General features: G+C 37.1%; 3 protein-coding genes across 4 annotated transcripts; 1 reads left to right on the forward strand and 2 right to left on the reverse strand.

Annotated features, from left to right (window-relative positions):
* The first annotated feature begins 1,167 nt into the window (after positions 1 to 1,167).
* Positions 1,168 to 6,180, forward strand: LOC105663919 (uncharacterized). Of its 2 annotated transcripts, XM_076539777.1 has the most exons (5): positions 1,168 to 2,030; positions 2,104 to 2,239; positions 2,364 to 2,545; positions 2,611 to 2,718; positions 2,806 to 6,180. In XM_076539777.1, the coding sequence occupies exons 2-5, from the start codon at positions 2,117 to 2,119 to the stop codon at positions 2,945 to 2,947; spliced, it is 555 nt and encodes a 184-aa protein (XP_076395892.1). In that variant the 5' UTR covers positions 1,168 to 2,030; positions 2,104 to 2,116; the 3' UTR covers positions 2,948 to 6,180. The 2 variants fall into 2 exon arrangements, with proteins under 2 accessions (XP_076395892.1, XP_012151391.1); XM_012296001.2 differs by having other exon boundaries at positions 1,169 to 2,239.
* On the reverse strand, positions 3,477 to 10,911 carry LOC100881886 (solute carrier family 25 member 32). Its single transcript, XM_003700098.3, has 6 exons — positions 10,445 to 10,911; positions 7,665 to 7,818; positions 7,330 to 7,582; positions 7,132 to 7,245; positions 6,908 to 7,053; positions 3,477 to 4,468 (listed from the first exon to the last, which is right to left on the reverse strand). Exons 1-6 carry the CDS (start codon positions 10,599 to 10,601, stop codon positions 4,294 to 4,296), a joined length of 999 nt encoding a protein of 332 aa, XP_003700146.1. The 5' UTR covers positions 10,602 to 10,911; the 3' UTR covers positions 3,477 to 4,293.
* A 1,571-nt stretch (positions 10,912 to 12,482) lies between these two features.
* Positions 12,483 to 17,484, reverse strand: LOC100881994 (2-oxoglutarate dehydrogenase, mitochondrial). The gene is made up of 14 exons (XM_003700099.2): positions 16,725 to 17,484; positions 16,468 to 16,577; positions 16,121 to 16,402; positions 15,794 to 16,004; positions 15,561 to 15,738; positions 15,375 to 15,490; positions 15,177 to 15,316; positions 14,778 to 15,113; positions 14,500 to 14,721; positions 14,111 to 14,387; positions 13,964 to 14,049; positions 13,455 to 13,775; positions 13,043 to 13,327; positions 12,483 to 12,806 (listed from the first exon to the last, which is right to left on the reverse strand). Exons 1-14 carry the CDS (start codon positions 17,101 to 17,103, stop codon positions 12,606 to 12,608), a joined length of 3,144 nt encoding a protein of 1,047 aa, XP_003700147.2. The 5' UTR covers positions 17,104 to 17,484; the 3' UTR covers positions 12,483 to 12,605.
* Positions 17,485 to 17,668: the final 184 nt, after the last annotated feature.

A 17,668-nucleotide genomic window follows, 5' to 3' on the forward strand; every position in this document is an offset into this window, starting at 1 on the left:
GAACAACGGGGGAGTGGTTAATTTTTGAAAATTTTGACGTCGCCAGCCAACAAAGCCGAAAAGGTTCTCGTTCAAATTAGATGGGTGGGGCTGGAAGTCCTGGATACCAACCACCGGCCGCCATCTGCAAACCGACGGTCGAACAATCTTGGAAACTGCAGCTCGTGCAGCAGGGGTTGCAATTGTTCCACGTTCCAACCCCTGCAACGGAATTCTGTGGATTCTCCTTTTCCTTTCGAGATTCCATTCTCTATTCTTGATCGATGACAGCTAAATAATCGTCCGTGATGACAGAAAACCATTTGCACTTTTCAATAATTTCTTCCTTCCGTCATCTATTTAATTGTAGCTCGAATGAAATATTTAACTCTTGAAGCTTCGAGTGACAGTCTAAACTCGAATATTTCAGTTTGCTCGTGCAGCGAAAATCTTCTAAACTCTGCACCTCGTGCAACGAACTCGAAGCAAATTGCTCTAATTATTCGCTGTTGCTATTCAAACAAACCACGGACAGTGGACGCGCGTTAAACAGAGGGTGTGATAATTATTGATACCGTAAAAACAATTTTCGCGCGCGTTAGCACCGGAATATCGTTTAAATTTCGTGGACGCTGAGACGCGGCGGAAATGAATATAATTATTCTTCTATAAACTACGTTTGTACGAGACACCCGTAAAATTGATTCGTTATAACGCTCGTATTTCAACGGATAATTTTGTTGATAAATTTGAAATGGGTCAGCCTGCATACCGAGTGACAGTGTTCGAAATAAGACATTTCTTTCGCGCATGACAATACATATACGCGGAACGCGAATTCAAATTGACTATGAATAAATTAAAACGATTTCGCGAGTTACCATAGAGAAATTCACGAGCGGTAAATTCGCAGGGTTGCTAATCAATGATGTATCTCAGCAGTTATATCTGTGTAAATGGGGTGCGTGCGTTTCCAGCAGCACAAGTTCGCCCCAGATATCCCAACCCCCGCGGCAAACACAGGGGTAGTAGCTTTGCCGCGTTATTCCAGCGGAGGTTGGCGATGCGACGGGGCCAAAGTCCTCGAGTATAATTACAAGTTCGCCATTGAATCTGGAATGCGCTAAACAACGCAGAAACAGCCGCATTACGATTCAATGATTAATTCAATCTCGAGCTAATGCATACTGATCCGGCCGCGACCGTACGCCGCCGGATCGTTTTAAGCGACCCACGGATGATAAACGCATCCCCTTGTGATCCTGCTAGGGGAGGATTTACGAAAATGGATAGGAAGATGTTCCGGGCATAAATTAATCCTTTAACGTCCTACATGTACAGCATATTCTTTTCTTTTTCAAATAATCACTGTATAGTGTGCAAGTTTTTAATAAGCTTTAATTTCGAGATACAGTAAAAACAAGTAAAGTAAACGTACGAAGTAAAATTAAATTTATTATATTATTATCTGGGTAAACGTAGTTTCTAGCGTGTAGTTTTATCTTCTTCGTTCGTTACAACGGCATCCCGAGTTTACACGGAAACGCGAATAGCACCGGTTACGATTCATTAACATAGGTAATTACTAGACCACCGCTAACTTCTACGATCTCTTTTTTAACGCTGTCGGGAAGTTTATAAATCGCTGTGACGTTCCAGTACTAGTCGTTCGCGATATTGTTTCGAACAAAAATGAATCTAACGATGTGAATCTCGCGAGTGCTATTGTTAAATCCGAAATTGTAAATTACAAATCAGAATCTTTCATGCATCTCTTGTACTACGTGCACGAATCGATTTGTGATTTTACGTTCTCGTAAAATCACGAACATTGGCAGGCAAACCATAAAATTTCTCACGGATCCGAAACACATAGCACCGCGAAGTGAAACGCATAAAACTGTTGATTTTTCTACGAATGTGTTCAGTATCTTGTCGAGCGTTTCCTGCTTGGCAAACGAGAGAAGTGAAAAAGGATTTTACAAAATGTTAAAATTTCAAAGAAAATTTGTCGCTTCGTAAAAACGATTAGAATTTTTCATTTCATTGAGGTGACAGCTTATTTAACAATAGAAATTGGTCTGTACATCTTGTACGACAATAAATAATCCTTGTGGCTTTCAGATATTTAAGTATAATGTATATTCTCGTGGTATGTTATTTAATGTGGCTATCGAGAGTCTCTGGGGTGAAAAATATCACACAAGGCGTAGCAAGGCACCTAAGATCTGTATCCTTCCCTGACGGGAGCGGCATGGGGGTAAAGTACCAAATAAATTACTAAACAAACGATCTTTGTCGACTAACTCTAACACATACATAGCGTACCATATACTGCTTTTGTATCTTATATCCCTACCAAAATTAGACAACTGCGTTTACAGATATTCATGGCAATCGGACTACCTCTCGATATCCCCAATAAATCGATTCAAGTTTCTTTCTATTTTGAAGCAAATTACGGTCTGCCAGACTGGAATTCCAGCTACTACCTGGACGATCATTTTGCAAAGCGGAGTTTGAATCGACGACTGGCATACGAAGTTATTGTAAACAAGTTAGAAAGGTAAAGACACTGATCAACGGATAAAAGCATGGACACATACGTTATCTTTCTCGTTGATACCAAAGCTTAGGTTTCTCTGGAGAAGGCTGTCTACAAAAAATGATTTGTGAAGTCGCAAACAATCCGTTGACCAACAATGGAGTTATCGGTGATGTACTACAAATTTTACTCACGTAAGTACCGATCTGATGAATTTTTTAACTTAATGAGAAAAATATTATAATTGAAGGATGATTATCTTTGTACACATTTTTTCGCAGACCATCCTCTTCAGAAAATGAAAACCTTCCCAGTAAAATCACCGAGGCTGAATACATGGAAGACTGTAATAACCAGTACAAAAACTGTCCCCAAAGCCCATTAGCTCTGATAAGCCATCAGAATCTTAATGGAATTAGTTAAACACGCCATAATATTTAATGTAATCTTCGTTAATCGTTAATTTGGACAGGATAAACTACCGGAATGAATAATAGACGAATTGCTTTTTAGATAAATAATGTTTTATAATAAGCATAAAGCTTAAGTAGTAATCGTCGCAAAGAAGTAATTAAACGAAGATACTTTACATACTAAGTAATGAGCGTCTAAATTACTCTTCGTAATTTTGAGGAAATAAAGCTTGTTCTACAGGCACTGTAAATGATACAAATATCGAGAGATGGTAAGGTATCGTTGCATTTACACGAGTGAAATAAAGTATATTAAATCATACATCTTGTTAACCGTTGATCGAATTACAACGTCAAATTAATTATAAATTGCAATAAACACCAGGTTTATTAATATTTCACTCGTGCAAGTGCATCATAAATCCAGAGCTTAATATTAAATACGCGTGATTCAGGAACTAAGTCGCTTGGATTTATGAGTATTTTAACATGTGTTTGCGAGTACAATCGATAATTATAGGCAATTGTAGAATAAAAAGTAACAGTGAGAATCCATTTTAATTAATCTCAAATCGACATTGCATTCAGTTGCGTGCCAAATAAATTTTATGTACGCGCATACCGATGGACACAATTATTTTCCAACAATTTTATAAAGGTTCTCCAATCCAATTGAAAATAAATGGAATTTAAGGTAATCCAATTACTACAAATTAAGTGGTACCTAACAGCCATACACAATGTTTCCAACACTTGTAACGTCACAATTTGTAAAATTCGCAAATTTGTACGTAGTGTGCGTTTCAATAGTTTTCGGTCAAACAGTCTGTAATGAAACTGAGTAAAATCGATAACGCTCGTAAGAATTTTGCGTTAGAAATTCGGTTGCCATATTCGCAGTTGCTTTTCATAACGATACATTCCACATACATATAATGCATGCTTCCCTCGCACGATAAACACGTGAATACAAGTGCAACGCTTAGGACAGAAAATTTTGCGGATACAACACGTTAAATGCGTTCAGAAAATCAATCGATTTGTCGGATCAATTGCTTGGAATTAATTAAATGCAGTACGCCTTGCTTTCGTGCAATTTAACCAAAATTTTCGTGATGTATAAACATGTTTAATGATCTGAACGAGTAATTGGCAAGTTAACGCTTTTCCAACAGACTGTTTAAAGAAAAGTATACACCGTAACAAAGATGGTATACTCAACTTCGATATTTTGCTTAATTAAAATTACCAACTTCGAATAACAACAATTTGAAATTAAAATTTGAATTCCTACAAGTTAAAGGAACACCCCTAGATCGATCAATTGACAAAGCGTTGACGTCGATGAAATTATTATTATTGTTTCTCCATGTTCTTCGCCGGAAAAGGCAATGGTGCTCTGTCTTCGTCCCTTCTATGTAGAAGATAACGAGAAACGTTTTCGTACACAACAAACGTGATGACGGTTGCTGGGGTCACTCTGGTCAGATTCGCGCTCAAGCCCTTGTAATAGCCACGCCAACCCTCATACCTGCAATTAACCACCAGCAATACTATTTTGTTATTTTGCTCCGTGTCTATATCGCGGTTGCTTGTGTTAGGCTATTTAACTGACTATAGTAGTTTAAGTCTCATTCGCACCAAAATGTTTGAACCGGCGTACGATTCTTGTCGTTCTTTTTGTATCATAAAACCATCCTTTAAAAGTAATCGTACGTCATATATTAAAAAAAAAAAAATAATATTAGTAAAGATCGAAAATAATTGCTTTGTTAGTTGAATCACTTATCACTTTTTAAATATGTTAATTCGACGACAAATGAAATAAACGGATAAGGAGTTTCTGAAAATCCAAACAGTTCCAATTCTACACAGTTTATTTCTAAATCAAATGTTTTTTTGCATCGGTTCGATATGTCACGTAGAGTACACATACAGCGTTAATATAATACGTAACACGTCCAAAAATCGTACTGCTGGTGGTTTGACAAAACGATCCGCCTATTCGTAATTATATCCACATGTTCACATACACGCAAACACACGCACGCAAACGCAATGCCTCTCCTTACATATTGCAGTGCGTTATAATTGTCTGTGGACCCGCCACAGCATTCCAATTTATTCGTAAAAATATTTATAAAGGGAAAGAAGAAAAGAACTGCCACGTAGTTGCGCTTAGAAATGATCATTCGATTCGAAGAAAAATATTTGAACAATTAATTGGAGAAATCCGATCCTTTATCATGACCATCCATAGAAATATTCTTCTTCGAATTATTTCTACAATCGTTATGCACAACCGTACAAAATTTTGCGTCACTACAGATTCCAAAAAAGGGATGAAATATAAAAGCAAGGGATCTCCGTTAAACGATAAGCGAAAGATCCTCCATTATCTAACAGTTAATGATTTCACTGTAAAATAACTAAGTGTTTTTTTTCTGGTGTTTATCAAATTTGTTATAAAGTTATGATCAATAATCTGCATAAATAAATATGTATTTGTTGAAGATTCCAATGATATTGAGTGTTTTATTGCTACGCTTCGGCTGCTTCGAGTGCCAGACTCTGCAACAACAAACTTTGCAACGTTGAGTTATTTTTCTTTTTTATTAATTTTTCTATTTCTTTCAAATTGAGGTACTTATTCATTGCAACGGAAGAAATGTAATGATGCCCACATAACGATGAACTTATAGACATTAGCATTTCTACGCACAATTATCATCAACATTTTCAATTGAGATTATAATCGACATAAATATAATCTGTCTATGAAATTCAGTTTTAATTTTACATCTTTCAAGACAAAGTTGTATTTCTCGCGGTTATATTTTTCTTTACATTGAAGTACAATATTCAAATTAGAATTGCTCTTAATCAAGATATAGATAACATTAATTTATGCTAATAAGAATTATTAAATATAGTTTTATCTTAAAAATTATTACGTGTGATATATGTATTTGAGTGCCAGCCCGAATAAAAATTATTTCTACGAAAAATAGTTTAATGTTCTTCAAAGATACGTGTTTTCTCCGAATGCTCTTTTAAAATAGCAAACAAAAGTATTCCGCGTACGACTGTCAAATAAATAAAGCGTTAATATGGTTTATTGCCATTTTAAAATTCGTATCGATTATTAACTAGTGCACTCCTCGTTCTCGGAAATAAGTGTAAATAAATTAATATCTATCATTAAAATATCAAGGCATTTATCGTTTAATCGTGTATCAAGTACTGTTACCAAGAACAACGAAACTATTTCCAATAATATCATTTGTTCAAGTGAGTTGCCTTTTTCCTAAGAGAGTCCTCAAAAGTATTGTCTAAATTAATTGAGCAGCTGTATCCTTTACAACCACAAAGTAACATTTCTTTTCCACAAATTACGCTATTATAATACACTTATATAGTTAGAGAAATATTCAATGTTAACTAACAATGCTACTTTCTCGATTGACATTTGCCAATTTAACGTAAACAGCGACACGGCGGAAGCATACACAAAGATGCTATTAAAACACGTATTGCTTTTACTATCTGCACGAAAGTGTACTGTATAAGAAAATAATAGTTTTTTCTTTTTAATAATACTGCTGTAAATGTACGTTCATCTAACAAAATTCCAAAATACAATTCGTACAGGCTGTCTTAAATACAAAATTAAAAAAATTATTCGTTGATCGATTACTACTGAAAAAATGATAAAAAACAACTTAAGAGCTGGGAAAATTCAGTATCAAAGCAAAATTGTGCCTCGGTAAATTTTTAAAATATTTAAAATAAAAGTAATACGCTCCTTTACTTGCTACGTTTTAAAATTTTAGATTAACATAATCTAAGAAATCAATCCGAAGACATATTAGCAAATGTTTCATAAATTACAATAATTAAACAAATATTTGGTGTCACGTGTATAAGGTATGGTGTTAAGCCTTTATAAAAACCCTTAATTCCTTCTGACCTCCATATCGATTTGACACAATCAACGCTGCCGTTGTAATGATGATGATGATCTTGAAGACGTGCTCTTACGACTTGATAAGGATAAGTCGTTGCTGCTGCGATTAATTTTGAAACTGCCGCGAAGAAGATATATTCCAGTGTACTCTGCAAAGAAATAAACAACTTGTACATATTGCACAAGAGTACTTCATGCAATTCATGAGTATCACTTATCAAACTTACCAACTTAGAATCGATCGGTGCATTCAAATACTCATTGTACCAATTTTTCAGCTCTTCATACACCATGAACTGAATGGCACCATGTGAAACACCAAACATTCCAGGAATGAAGCCCTATTAACATCCCAAAGTGAAAAAATGCAATTAAGACCATATAAATGAATTGTTTCTGTTCTTCTGATAGGAACTTCAGCTTACCCTATACAAGCCTCTAACTCCTTCGGTTCTATAAATTTTTCTAATTGCATCTACCATTCCATTATACCGTAGTGTTTCTGGAAGATGTTTATCGTCCATATACTGTAAACACAAACGTGTCTTTACTACCCACAATGGATTTGTCATAACTAAAGTAAGAATTCCAGCATCTGCTGCAGCGAACATATGCATACAGGGTCCCAAAGACTTCTTATTGTTTCCCCCATTGATCCAAGTTTTAATGGTATTATAGCTAAACAGAAACAATGGCCATATATTAGAGATTGTGAAACAACTTCAGAAAAAGACAAATGGAAGCTGTTCAAGATACTTACAAAAAGAAATAGCAGCCCCATGCACCACCAGAGCCTAGAACATTCGGTGTTACACCTCTGTAAAGTCCCTTGATTCCTTCAGTCTTAACAATTTGCATAACTGCGCTTTTAAGGCTTTTGTACTGTGGACCCGCGTGTATATGACCATCACTGACTATAAAGAGAGAAGAAATAATTTTTAATGAATTACCAAAACAAAAATTTTGTGTGTAAATTTTGTAGAAGCCAAACTATTGTGTCCGAGACTTTTGTTCGCTGTTTCTACTTGAACGATAACGGGGAGGCGCGCGATAAACGAAATCTAATAACTTTTTCTTTCATCGCGTGTCACGGTTTATCTGTAGTCTCGTTCGCCACGCGATTGCTTGGATCACGAGTGAAAATCATATTTTATTTCTTAACGATGTTACATTCCTTGAATGTTCAGAATAAACAGCAGCGTATAATAGTATTCTAAACTGCCTTTACAAACACCGACGAAAAGACGACAATATTATTGACATGCACAAGATGCTCTTGTTATGACAACTTATCGCTCTGTTAAATATTTGCGAATACTTTAATCGGACGAATTATAACATTGCAAAATTTTATTAACAAGATGATAAGGACGTATATAACGATAATTAAACTACCGTTATTCTGTCATCATCACCGATGTTTTATGTTTATTACCATACGGTTACACATCGTATCGCTATGCGCTGTATGACCGTACGCACCATATACGTATATTGCTAGAAAGTATAAAATGTGCGCTAAAAAATTTGCATAAAGAAAAATGCGTATTTATTTATAATGGAAAAGGAAATTAATACTACACTTTGAATTTGATCACTGAAAATTATAGCAATGAATTTTAGAAGTAAAATTGTTTTTAATTATAGAAGGACGTCAGAAATGACAAATTTGTCAGCTTTCTCGTCCAACAATTTTAATCGTAAGAAACCGCGTTAAAACGCGCGATCGTTCAGACTCACGTGCTTCTGACGCAATCCGCTGAATTTCTTGCTATTTGGTGTTTAGCCAACGAATTTTACGACGAAAATACATTGGTAAACGAGCCTCTTTCGTTACAACCTCATCAGCGTTTTAATGATAACGAAATCGAAAGCTAAGATGAATAAACTTTCGAAGTTCGTCGATAGATGCACGAACTTGAATACCGGAAGCCCTTTTGATAACGAACTAGATGACTACTTCGAACGAGATAAATCGATTTCTTTTCATTTGATGTTATGTTTCATTTTAATCGTTTTATTGTTAACTGGATCGAGTACTTTTCATTGTAATTACATATTGCATTATCTCTGCTCAAGATAAATCAGTTAACTATAAAAGAAGTAATTAAATAACGAAAGCAGCGTAGAGTTACAATCGCTGTGAGTCAACACTAAATTTCGCAAGTACGAATAAGAAACGCTTTTTATCTCGAAGAAACCACAACAATTTCTACTTTCCACTCTCGACCGTAATCGAAAATGGACCCGCTTACTTTCCATTTCGTTTTTGCCAGAATCACGTGGCTCAATCATCTCATTTTTTTTCTACGCGTGTCAAGGTCATATGCAGATGGCGGCATTTTCAGATATTTTGATAGACAATGAAAAAACTTCTTTCACTTATGTTAATTAAAAATTCGTATCATAACAACGATAACATGTTGACAGAAATATTTTAACAACTTCGTAAATTTCTTCGTCTACCGATTACAAGTTCCGGAAAACGCAAATTATTCCAAATATATTTTTCTTATTACATTGCTAGATAAGAGTACTTATAGTAGAATGTCATAGCGATACCTCTTTTTATTTGGTATTGCCTCGCGCTAAGAGGAAACTTTTAATGTCATTAATTAAAAGAAATAATAAAACTAACATTGAAAAACATCACTTCCTCTCATATATATTAAAATATTTATGTATTTTTAAAAGACCATGACACGAGCGAGCTAAGTTAATCGATAACCGCGTGCTTCTAGCCCAGTCGAAAATACTTTTCTCGATTCTTCTCGATAACGCCACGTGCTTTTGCTCGGCTGACCTTGTTGCCGAATATCGATAGAATCGTCGACCCAAAATGTTATTCAATTTCGCAAATATTTCATTTACACTTATCGCTCGCAAACATTTCACAAAATCTATGCTATTCCTAACTCTACATTTAACAATGCAAATATTTTTGGTTTAAATATATTTAGTGACTAACGAGACTTGTTACGTGACTACTTCCTAGTTGATTTTACTTAGCAAGTTGTTCGGTTATCGCTGATTATGTCGTTGCAAATGGCGTATTTGAACTAAAGATGCCGATATCGATAATATCGAAATGTTATCGACAATCCGATAATAAGACGAATGGGAATGACTGAAATAGTATCTAACATATCATTCGCATCTATTTAGTATTATTTAAATTTCTAACCTAACCTAATTTGGTATATAAATATATCATGTAAATCCTGGTGTCTGCAAAAATTAATTGTTCCCTTTCGATTAGAAATGCCACTTGCGATGTTTCATCGACTGGTTGGTACAACTTTACAGTTACTGTACACGTTCTATGTAGTTCGACATGTCGACAAGTAGCATCGATCGAAAAGAAAATGGTCAAAGAGGCGAATCGTACGGAAGAACGGACCCAAATAATTTTCCGTGTCTTAGTCAGCGAAACAAATAATTAACTCGTACACCACGTGTATCGCGGAACAAATCGAACGCATACCCGCCATTTGCTTCGAGCAAACGTTATGCCGTCAACGACGAAACAAATTCGCTTACCTGCAAATCTGGTTTTGATCAAGTCCAGCGGATGCAGCATCAACGTTGATACTACACCACCAGATATGCCAGCAACAAAATGCTCGTATCTGAAGTGGCTTAACACGGGCAAAACGCGAGTGGTGCCCGGCGTACCACTGGACTTCATTGCCGACATTTTTCCCGTGTCAAGCAGTTCGTTGTTCGCTATCGATCTGTTAGCGGAAAATCCACTTGCATCCTTCTCGGCGCTAGCAATGCTCGCCTCCACTCTTCGGCATATCTCTTGATCCGCACCAGGCAGTGTCGTAGGATTAACGGTAACGTGAGGCACGATTATATTCGCCTACACGATTTTATTCTATCGGCTCTTCTTCTCTTTCTCTCGCTTGCTCCTTTAAACGATTACGCAACGCGATGAAATGTCATACGCACCGAACACCAGCATATTATGCACTCAACTGACCGCACTAGATGCTCTGCGCATCGTTTCATCTGCATGCTTCGAATATAGCGCCCTCTATCAGAATAAGCGCGCGCATCTACGCGGCAAATACGATTCGAATTATGATTACGTGCCACGCTCCAGGAACTGTTTAATTGTATATTAAAGATTCTCTTGTTTTACGATTACTAAATTACTTCGTATAGAAGTAGTATAAACTGAAATTGAATATTCGATAGGGACAATATGACTGGACATGATTTAGGCTTTCAGTATGTATAAATAATAAAAAGAGTACAGAGAAAATAAACATAAATCTGCAAATATTTATTCGATTCTTAAAAAACATTATGGACGTATCGATTAACTAATTTTGCAGAAAGTTACCGGATGCGACGAGTTCGATAAGCTATTGCTTATCTTTTGGATTTCTGATAGGGCGGGATATGTATTGGTGATTGGACAAAGTATTTTTTATCCGCGGTCACGATAGTATATCGCAGTTAGCATTCTCGCTTTATCCTGCAACAGTTTGTGAACCGATCGATTCACGTCACCCTCTGATATACCAAGTGTAATTGATAACAAATTTCATTAATTGCTAAAAGTGTATTTAATTAACATATGTTGAGTGTATTTAAATCGAATACAAATTTTCTAATTAGTCGAATACCGATCCGATTCCGCGTTAGAATTATTTCTATCAAGCATAAAATGAAGAAACAGTGAGTAACTCTAAAACAATGAATCAGGTGCTTCGAATTTGGCAAATGAATTAATAAAGAAAATCAACTGAAAGGGAAAAGGAAATTTGTTCATCGGCAAAACATTGGTTCTCAAAACCTTGATTGAAATGGTAAGAAGTTTTCTGACTCAATTTATTTTTACATTATACAATTTAGTTCTGACCAGTAAGATGTTTGTTCTAATAAAAAAATTTCCAATTTTTATTTTCTATATAATATCAGGAATTAATTATCTTCGCTCTAACTTGTTTCCCTCTGAATGAGAAATCACAATATTGCATATGATCAATGCTAATCCGCTTCCTTAATGTATTCAATGGCGAAAAAAATTAATTCTAATTCTCGCTCGTAAATGACCAGAATTATTAATAAAAAAGGAGCATAATAAATCCGGTTTTAAATGAGTCTGGCACTGTGAAAAACAGTGCTATTTATAAATGAATAGGTATTTGTTATTTGAAATAAAATTTAAAAATTTGTATACAGAGTAACTTGCATCGATATGTACTGATTTTACGTCGCGAAGTCACGATTTCTTGTGCTTCTATAAATGTTATAAACATGAGAACATACATAAATCATGATACAGTTTCATTACTTGCATATATAGATCGTACTATTAGCACGATACACCTAGAGCCTTCTCAAGTTCAGTTATATGTTACACGTCAAGTAGGTGTGTATCTATCAGCTGCAACACAGTGTTTAACAGTTTTAAACTAAGCAATTAAAAAGTAAACGAATTCGATGTGGAACTGTTTCGATGGAAATTGGTACACCAATAAAACGTATGCGAGGTATCTGTGCCTTTTGGTGAGTAGATTGACATGTGTTCGGCAGAAATGAAAGTCAATGGTAACTCATCGTGTACATCACTGATTGTTCGTTCGTTTATTAATGTTCTTATCTTGATACGTCGGTCGCTTCCAGATTTACAAAGTATACATTATATTCTTTATACTAATCTTCGAAATTGAACAACTTTTCCGAATCAGTCCAGTTTCAAAGCGACCGCAATCATGTCGTCGTACTCTTTCTTATGAATAACTTTGCTACCAGTCGCAGGAGATGCCGATGGTGGTCGACCACCGTAAACAACATCTTCTATACGTATCCCAAGTGCTAATGCTACCCTGTCCCTTACGTAACTAAACGGACCTTGATTCTTGTGCTCTTCCTGCAACCACATGATCTAAAGAACAAAAAACGTGTTAACTTTTTAATGGGTAGTGCTCATAGATAGAATCAATTAATTTAGGCGAAAAATTTGTTCGATACATGTAAGATGAAAGTGCGTACAAAGTCCAAATTTTTGGAAAACATTTAATACAGGAAATGCGTTGATTGATTGAAATCAGTGAAGTGTATGAAGGCTTAAAATACGAAAGATTAGCTAGAAATTTTTTAATGAATGATAAATTTATTTACTTTAGAATTAGGGTATTTCGCCATTTCCTGGGCAAGGAGGTGATACGGAAACGGACAAAGTTGTTCGACACGAATGATCGCTATTTTATCTTCTAATTGTTTCCCTTGACGTTCCGCCAGCAAATCATAGAACACTTTTCCAGTGCAGAGCAGAACCTTTTTCACGTTCCCTGGTTTCACCATCGGATCTGATAAGACGGGCATGAACGAGGTACCGCTTTCCATTTCTTGGAAAGATGACAAAGCCATAGGATGTCGTAGTAAAGATTTAGGAGTCATAATTACCTAATTAGTAACAGAAAAACTGACACAGTTTTACGACAAGATTTCGGGGCGAGAAAAGACATTCGACAGTCGATAACTTAGTGAAGGGTTAGTTAAAAACGAGTTAATATTAACATATATATCTAACCAGAGGTTTTCGAAAAGGCATAAGAATCTGGCGGCGAAGTGCGTGGAAAAGATTAGCAGGAGTAGTCAAATTGCAAACGATCCAGTTTATTTCGAACAACTGCCTCGTCATGATTTCCTCGAGAGTTTCATTCCCAGGTGCCCCTGGTTCTGATCCAGGAAGATAAACGCAATCGTCGTCGCAGAGCTTGAGGAACCTTTCGAGTCTCCCGGACGAGTGTTCAGGACCCTGTCCTTCCATTCCGTGAGGTAAAAAAAGGACCAGTCCTACTTGTCTACCCCATTTCACTTGTCCAGAGCATAACAAAGTATCATGGACAACCTAAATATATCATTTTTCTTTCCTTCTTCTGTTTTCAATATTCATGTTCGATTAAAATATACAGATTTTAAAGATAATTCGTGATAAACGAATGAAACTGCGATTAATCCGATAATAATCGATAACGTATTATTTCGACACAAAGAAATTATAAATATCACTTAAATTGGACTTTCTCACGGTGTTACCTGACAAGTGTTCGCAAAGTCGCCGAATTGGGCTTCCCAAATTACCAGAGAATTATGATTGTAGGCTGAATACCCCAACTCAAATCCTACAAGTATTAACGGTATCTTCGTCCACGTTTTATTCAATATTTTTTTCCCAAAACTTACCGCAAACACCGTACTCCGACAACGACGAGTTCGTCACAGTGTACAGAGCTTGTCCAGGGAAAACATTGTGCAAAATGTTCTTGTATGTTTTATCTCTGCTTTGATCATGAATAATGTGTATACGATGAGAGAAAGTGCCTCGTTCGACGTCTTCTCCGGACAACCTTACATGATGGCCCTCTTTCAATAAACTGAGAAACGCCAAGCACTCGCCCATACCCCAGTCTGCTCTGCGAGACTCCGTAAGCTGAGATCTTTTATCCATTACCCTCAACACCTGCGCGTACAACATGAGCTTACTATTGTAAAAGCTAGTGATAGCCTGAACGAGCCTAGAGCTAAGAAAAGTCTAACACTAGGAAAGTGTTAATAATGATACTTGATTGTACTTGATTATGAGCTTCGATGTCGCTAGGAGGAGTAGAAATAGCCTTGCAGATCGCCAGTATGGTGTTCGAATCGATACCGGTTGGCGGTATTTTATTTTTAGGACTCTGATTAGCAAAGAAATCGCTCCATGGTACGTCGTGCCAATCGGTCAATTGCATGGATTCCACCTTTTTTGCTTCCGTGAATTCTGTCTCGCAGTAATCCAGATACTTGTCTATCTCCTGGAACGAGTTGTGAAATAAGGAATTCCGAATAAAACGCAGATTTCTTTTCGTACTTCTTTGGCATACGCTTCGGTGATCACTCCTTCTTTTAACAGCTTATCGCTATACAGAGTGAGTACATTCGGATGCTGTTTAATACGTTTGTACATCAATGGTTGAGTCAGCATTGGTTCATCCAGTTCATTGTGACCAAATCTTCGGTATCCGACGATATCTAATACAACATCGTTGTGGAACTCTGCCCTGTAATCACTGGCAACTTTGCTACAGTAAGTCACCAAATCCGGATCGTCGCCGTGTATGTGGAATATGGGGGCATTTACAACACGTGCTACGTCTGTACAATGTGCACTAGATCGAGAGTACCTTGGATCCGTAGTAAAACCAATCTGAAATTCATCGAAGCAAGTGAAATCGTCGAACCCAAAAAAGTTTGAGATGAAAAGAATTACTTGATTATTAATCACAACGTGGATGACACCACCAGTGGTGTATTGTGGCAGATTAGTTAAGTGCATCGTTTCGTAAACGATACCCTGACCCGAGAAAGCGGCATCACCGTGAACCAAAATTGCTATGGACCTCTTACCATCTAGAACGATCGACAGTTTAATTTTTAAGCGTTGATTACTTAATAAGATTATACGTACCCGTGGCATCGTTTTTTTCTACTTGCTCGGCACGAACACGACCAACAACCACGGGATCAATGGCTTCCAGATGCGAAGGATTTGCCATTAACGAGACGTGCATTCTTCTGTCAGACCTGCGAACAATATCTTGTTCAACAACCTGAGTACATTATTTTTCGCTCGCATTCATAAAGATTGCTTCACCTTTCAAGTTTTCGCTCCACGTAAGTTCCTAAATGATACTTAACATCACCGGAGCCAAAACCTTCGAAAGCGATCGGATAGAATTGCGTCAATAATTGATGCAACGGCTTGAAGCAAACGTTGATTAGGGTGTTTAATCGTCCACGATGCGCCATTCCTATCACGGCAGTCTCTACCTCTACAAAATAACGCGGAATGAGAGCAATTGTTTGAGACAGATTGCGCCGTAATACCATGCATAGCTGACGTTTCCAAGCATTCTACCATCGCTGGTATGAAAGCTTCGCAACCCTCCAGACCGAACCTCTTTTCGGTGGGATATTTTTTGGCCAAGAAGCTTTCAAACGTAACTGCTCTCATGATATTCAGCCAAGTGAACCTTCTGTGTTCAACAGGTAGGTCCCAAGCGCCTGGCACTTCAAATCTATTTCGCAGCCAATCTAACTGGAAAAGGTGGCACAAAAGAATTCCGAGTTAGGGTGATCTTACAGGATTAAAGAACAGAAAATACACCGATGATTTTTTCACCGTGACATGTATTGTTCATTCATAAATCGTACCATATTAAGATCGTGGATATACGTGTACTCGAGACCCAAATGACCACAATAAACTTCGTTTAACCTGGTCAGTATCTCGCGCAAAGTAAGACTTCGTCTAGGTCCACCGATGACGGTGAACGGAGCGAGAGGAAACTCTCTATCCATGTCAGCCTCGGTCATGCCTTTAAGATGCTGTCGCACCACGATCTCGGGTGGTAAATTCGCTGTACCTTTCAGTTTATGTGAATCTGGATTTTGAATACGCAATGGATCTATATCGGCTATCAGATGACCTCGAGTCTTTTATCAAAAACAAACAAAATCAGTTCTTTTATCCGGACTAGTCGAAATCGATACTTCAATACCTGATAGGCTCGAATCGTCGCGTTAATATCGAGGGCTCCGTTTATGTAACTTTCACCCTGCATTTCGCTGTCTGATTTGTTCCTCGAGCTTTGAGATGGGAATGCTACTCCTAGAAATTACGATGATGCTTATAACTAGTAGCAACTAATGCTGTGGCAATAACTGTCGCTACATAGTGCGGAGATATAACGCGATTCAACACACAATCATGCAGTTATCCAGAGCATTAAATCATCGTGGCGATATAACGATCTACCTTGCGGACGAGTCAAATGCGGCGGCGCCAAAGAAGAGGGCGATTCGACTCGTACCGGTGTTGTTTTGACAGCTGTAGTTGTTAACGCTACATCCTTATGAATCAGTTTGAAGAAAGAATCCCACGAGATGTTCACACTTTTCGGATCCTGCAGCCATAACTTGTACAGATACTCCAAGTACTGGCTGTTAGACGTATTCAACACATTGTCGAAATTACGCGTGTCACTGTTGTCGTGTTTGAAGCGAACGATGTGGTTTGGCAAATCGAACACCGTATGGGGTAATCGTTTGCATGCAATGTCACCGGAATGGCATCCATAATACAGACGTAAAACGACGGATCGAGAACGACGACAAAACTGTGGATTCGTGTACATGACCCCATACGTTTCTACTCGCGATAGATGGATCGCAGAAGAGGGAGAACTCCGATTTTCATTGAATTTCGAAATTTATTGACCGAATTTATCGAACTGCATCTCACCTCCGGAATCATTTGACACTTGACTGTTTGCGTTTCGCAACCACTTTCGGACGATAGTCGCACGATCTTCGCGCGAGAAGTCGCGCATTTTTCGAATATGTAATCATCACTTTACATCTCGATGAATATCTAGATTTTTATCTAGAGCGTTTGACGAAATTACGAACAGATGGAAATGATTATTTCTTAAAATTGTTCGTTATCATTGAGTTGTAAAATGATAGTTAATTCGATATTCGTTGACCGTTGCTGTATATTGTGCACGTGGAAGAAAACAGAAACAAACGAATCGATAAATACCGACGCAACTTTTGTGGTCTGTTATCCAATTTTCTAACATCGTCAAATTTCTTATCGATATTTTCTTTCCTATAGAAATGTTTGACATAAACGTCGGTGATTCGATAGTAAAAGATAAGGTACCTTGAGTTGATCGGTTAAGCGCGGGAAACTGGAAA

The sequence above is a fragment of the Megachile rotundata genome, chromosome 14 (assembly GCF_050947335.1).
Source record: "Megachile rotundata isolate GNS110a chromosome 14, iyMegRotu1, whole genome shotgun sequence".
Classification (NCBI taxonomy): Eukaryota; Metazoa; Arthropoda; class Insecta; order Hymenoptera; family Megachilidae; genus Megachile; species Megachile rotundata.

What these genes read in the sequence shown, in the direction of transcription:
- LOC105663919 (XM_076539777.1), top strand. Translation starts at nt 2,117, where the DNA reads ATGTATATTCTCGTGGTATGTTATTTAATGTGGCTATCGAGAGTCTCT. An exon ending in CTGACGGGAGCGGCATGGGG is followed by an intron (nt 2,240 to 2,363) that starts GTAAAGTACCAA and finishes CTGCGTTTACAG; the next exon opens with ATATTCATGGCAATCGGACT. An exon ending in ATTGTAAACAAGTTAGAAAG is followed by an intron (nt 2,546 to 2,610) that starts GTAAAGACACTG and finishes TTGATACCAAAG; the next exon opens with CTTAGGTTTCTCTGGAGAAG.
- LOC100881886 (XM_003700098.3), bottom strand. Translation starts at nt 10,601, where the DNA reads ATGTCGGCAATGAAGTCCAGTGGTACGCCGGGCACCACTCGCGTTTTG. An exon ending in CACCGATCGATTCTAAGTTG is followed by an intron (nt 7,054 to 7,131) that starts GTAAGTTTGATA and finishes ATTTCTTTGCAG; the next exon opens with AGTACACTGGAATATATCTT. An exon ending in TGTGTCAAATCGATATGGAG is followed by an intron (nt 4,469 to 6,907) that starts GTCAGAAGGAAT and finishes GGTTAATTGCAG; the next exon opens with GTATGAGGGTTGGCGTGGCT.
- LOC100881994 (XM_003700099.2), bottom strand. Translation starts at nt 17,103, where the DNA reads ATGTACACGAATCCACAGTTTTGTCGTCGTTCTCGATCCGTCGTTTTA. An exon ending in ATATCCACGATCTTAATATG is followed by an intron (nt 16,005 to 16,120) that starts GTACGATTTATG and finishes CACCTTTTCCAG; the next exon opens with TTAGATTGGCTGCGAAATAG. An exon ending in TGCCTTTTCGAAAACCTCTG is followed by an intron (nt 13,328 to 13,454) that starts GTTAGATATATA and finishes GTTACTAATTAG; the next exon opens with GTAATTATGACTCCTAAATC.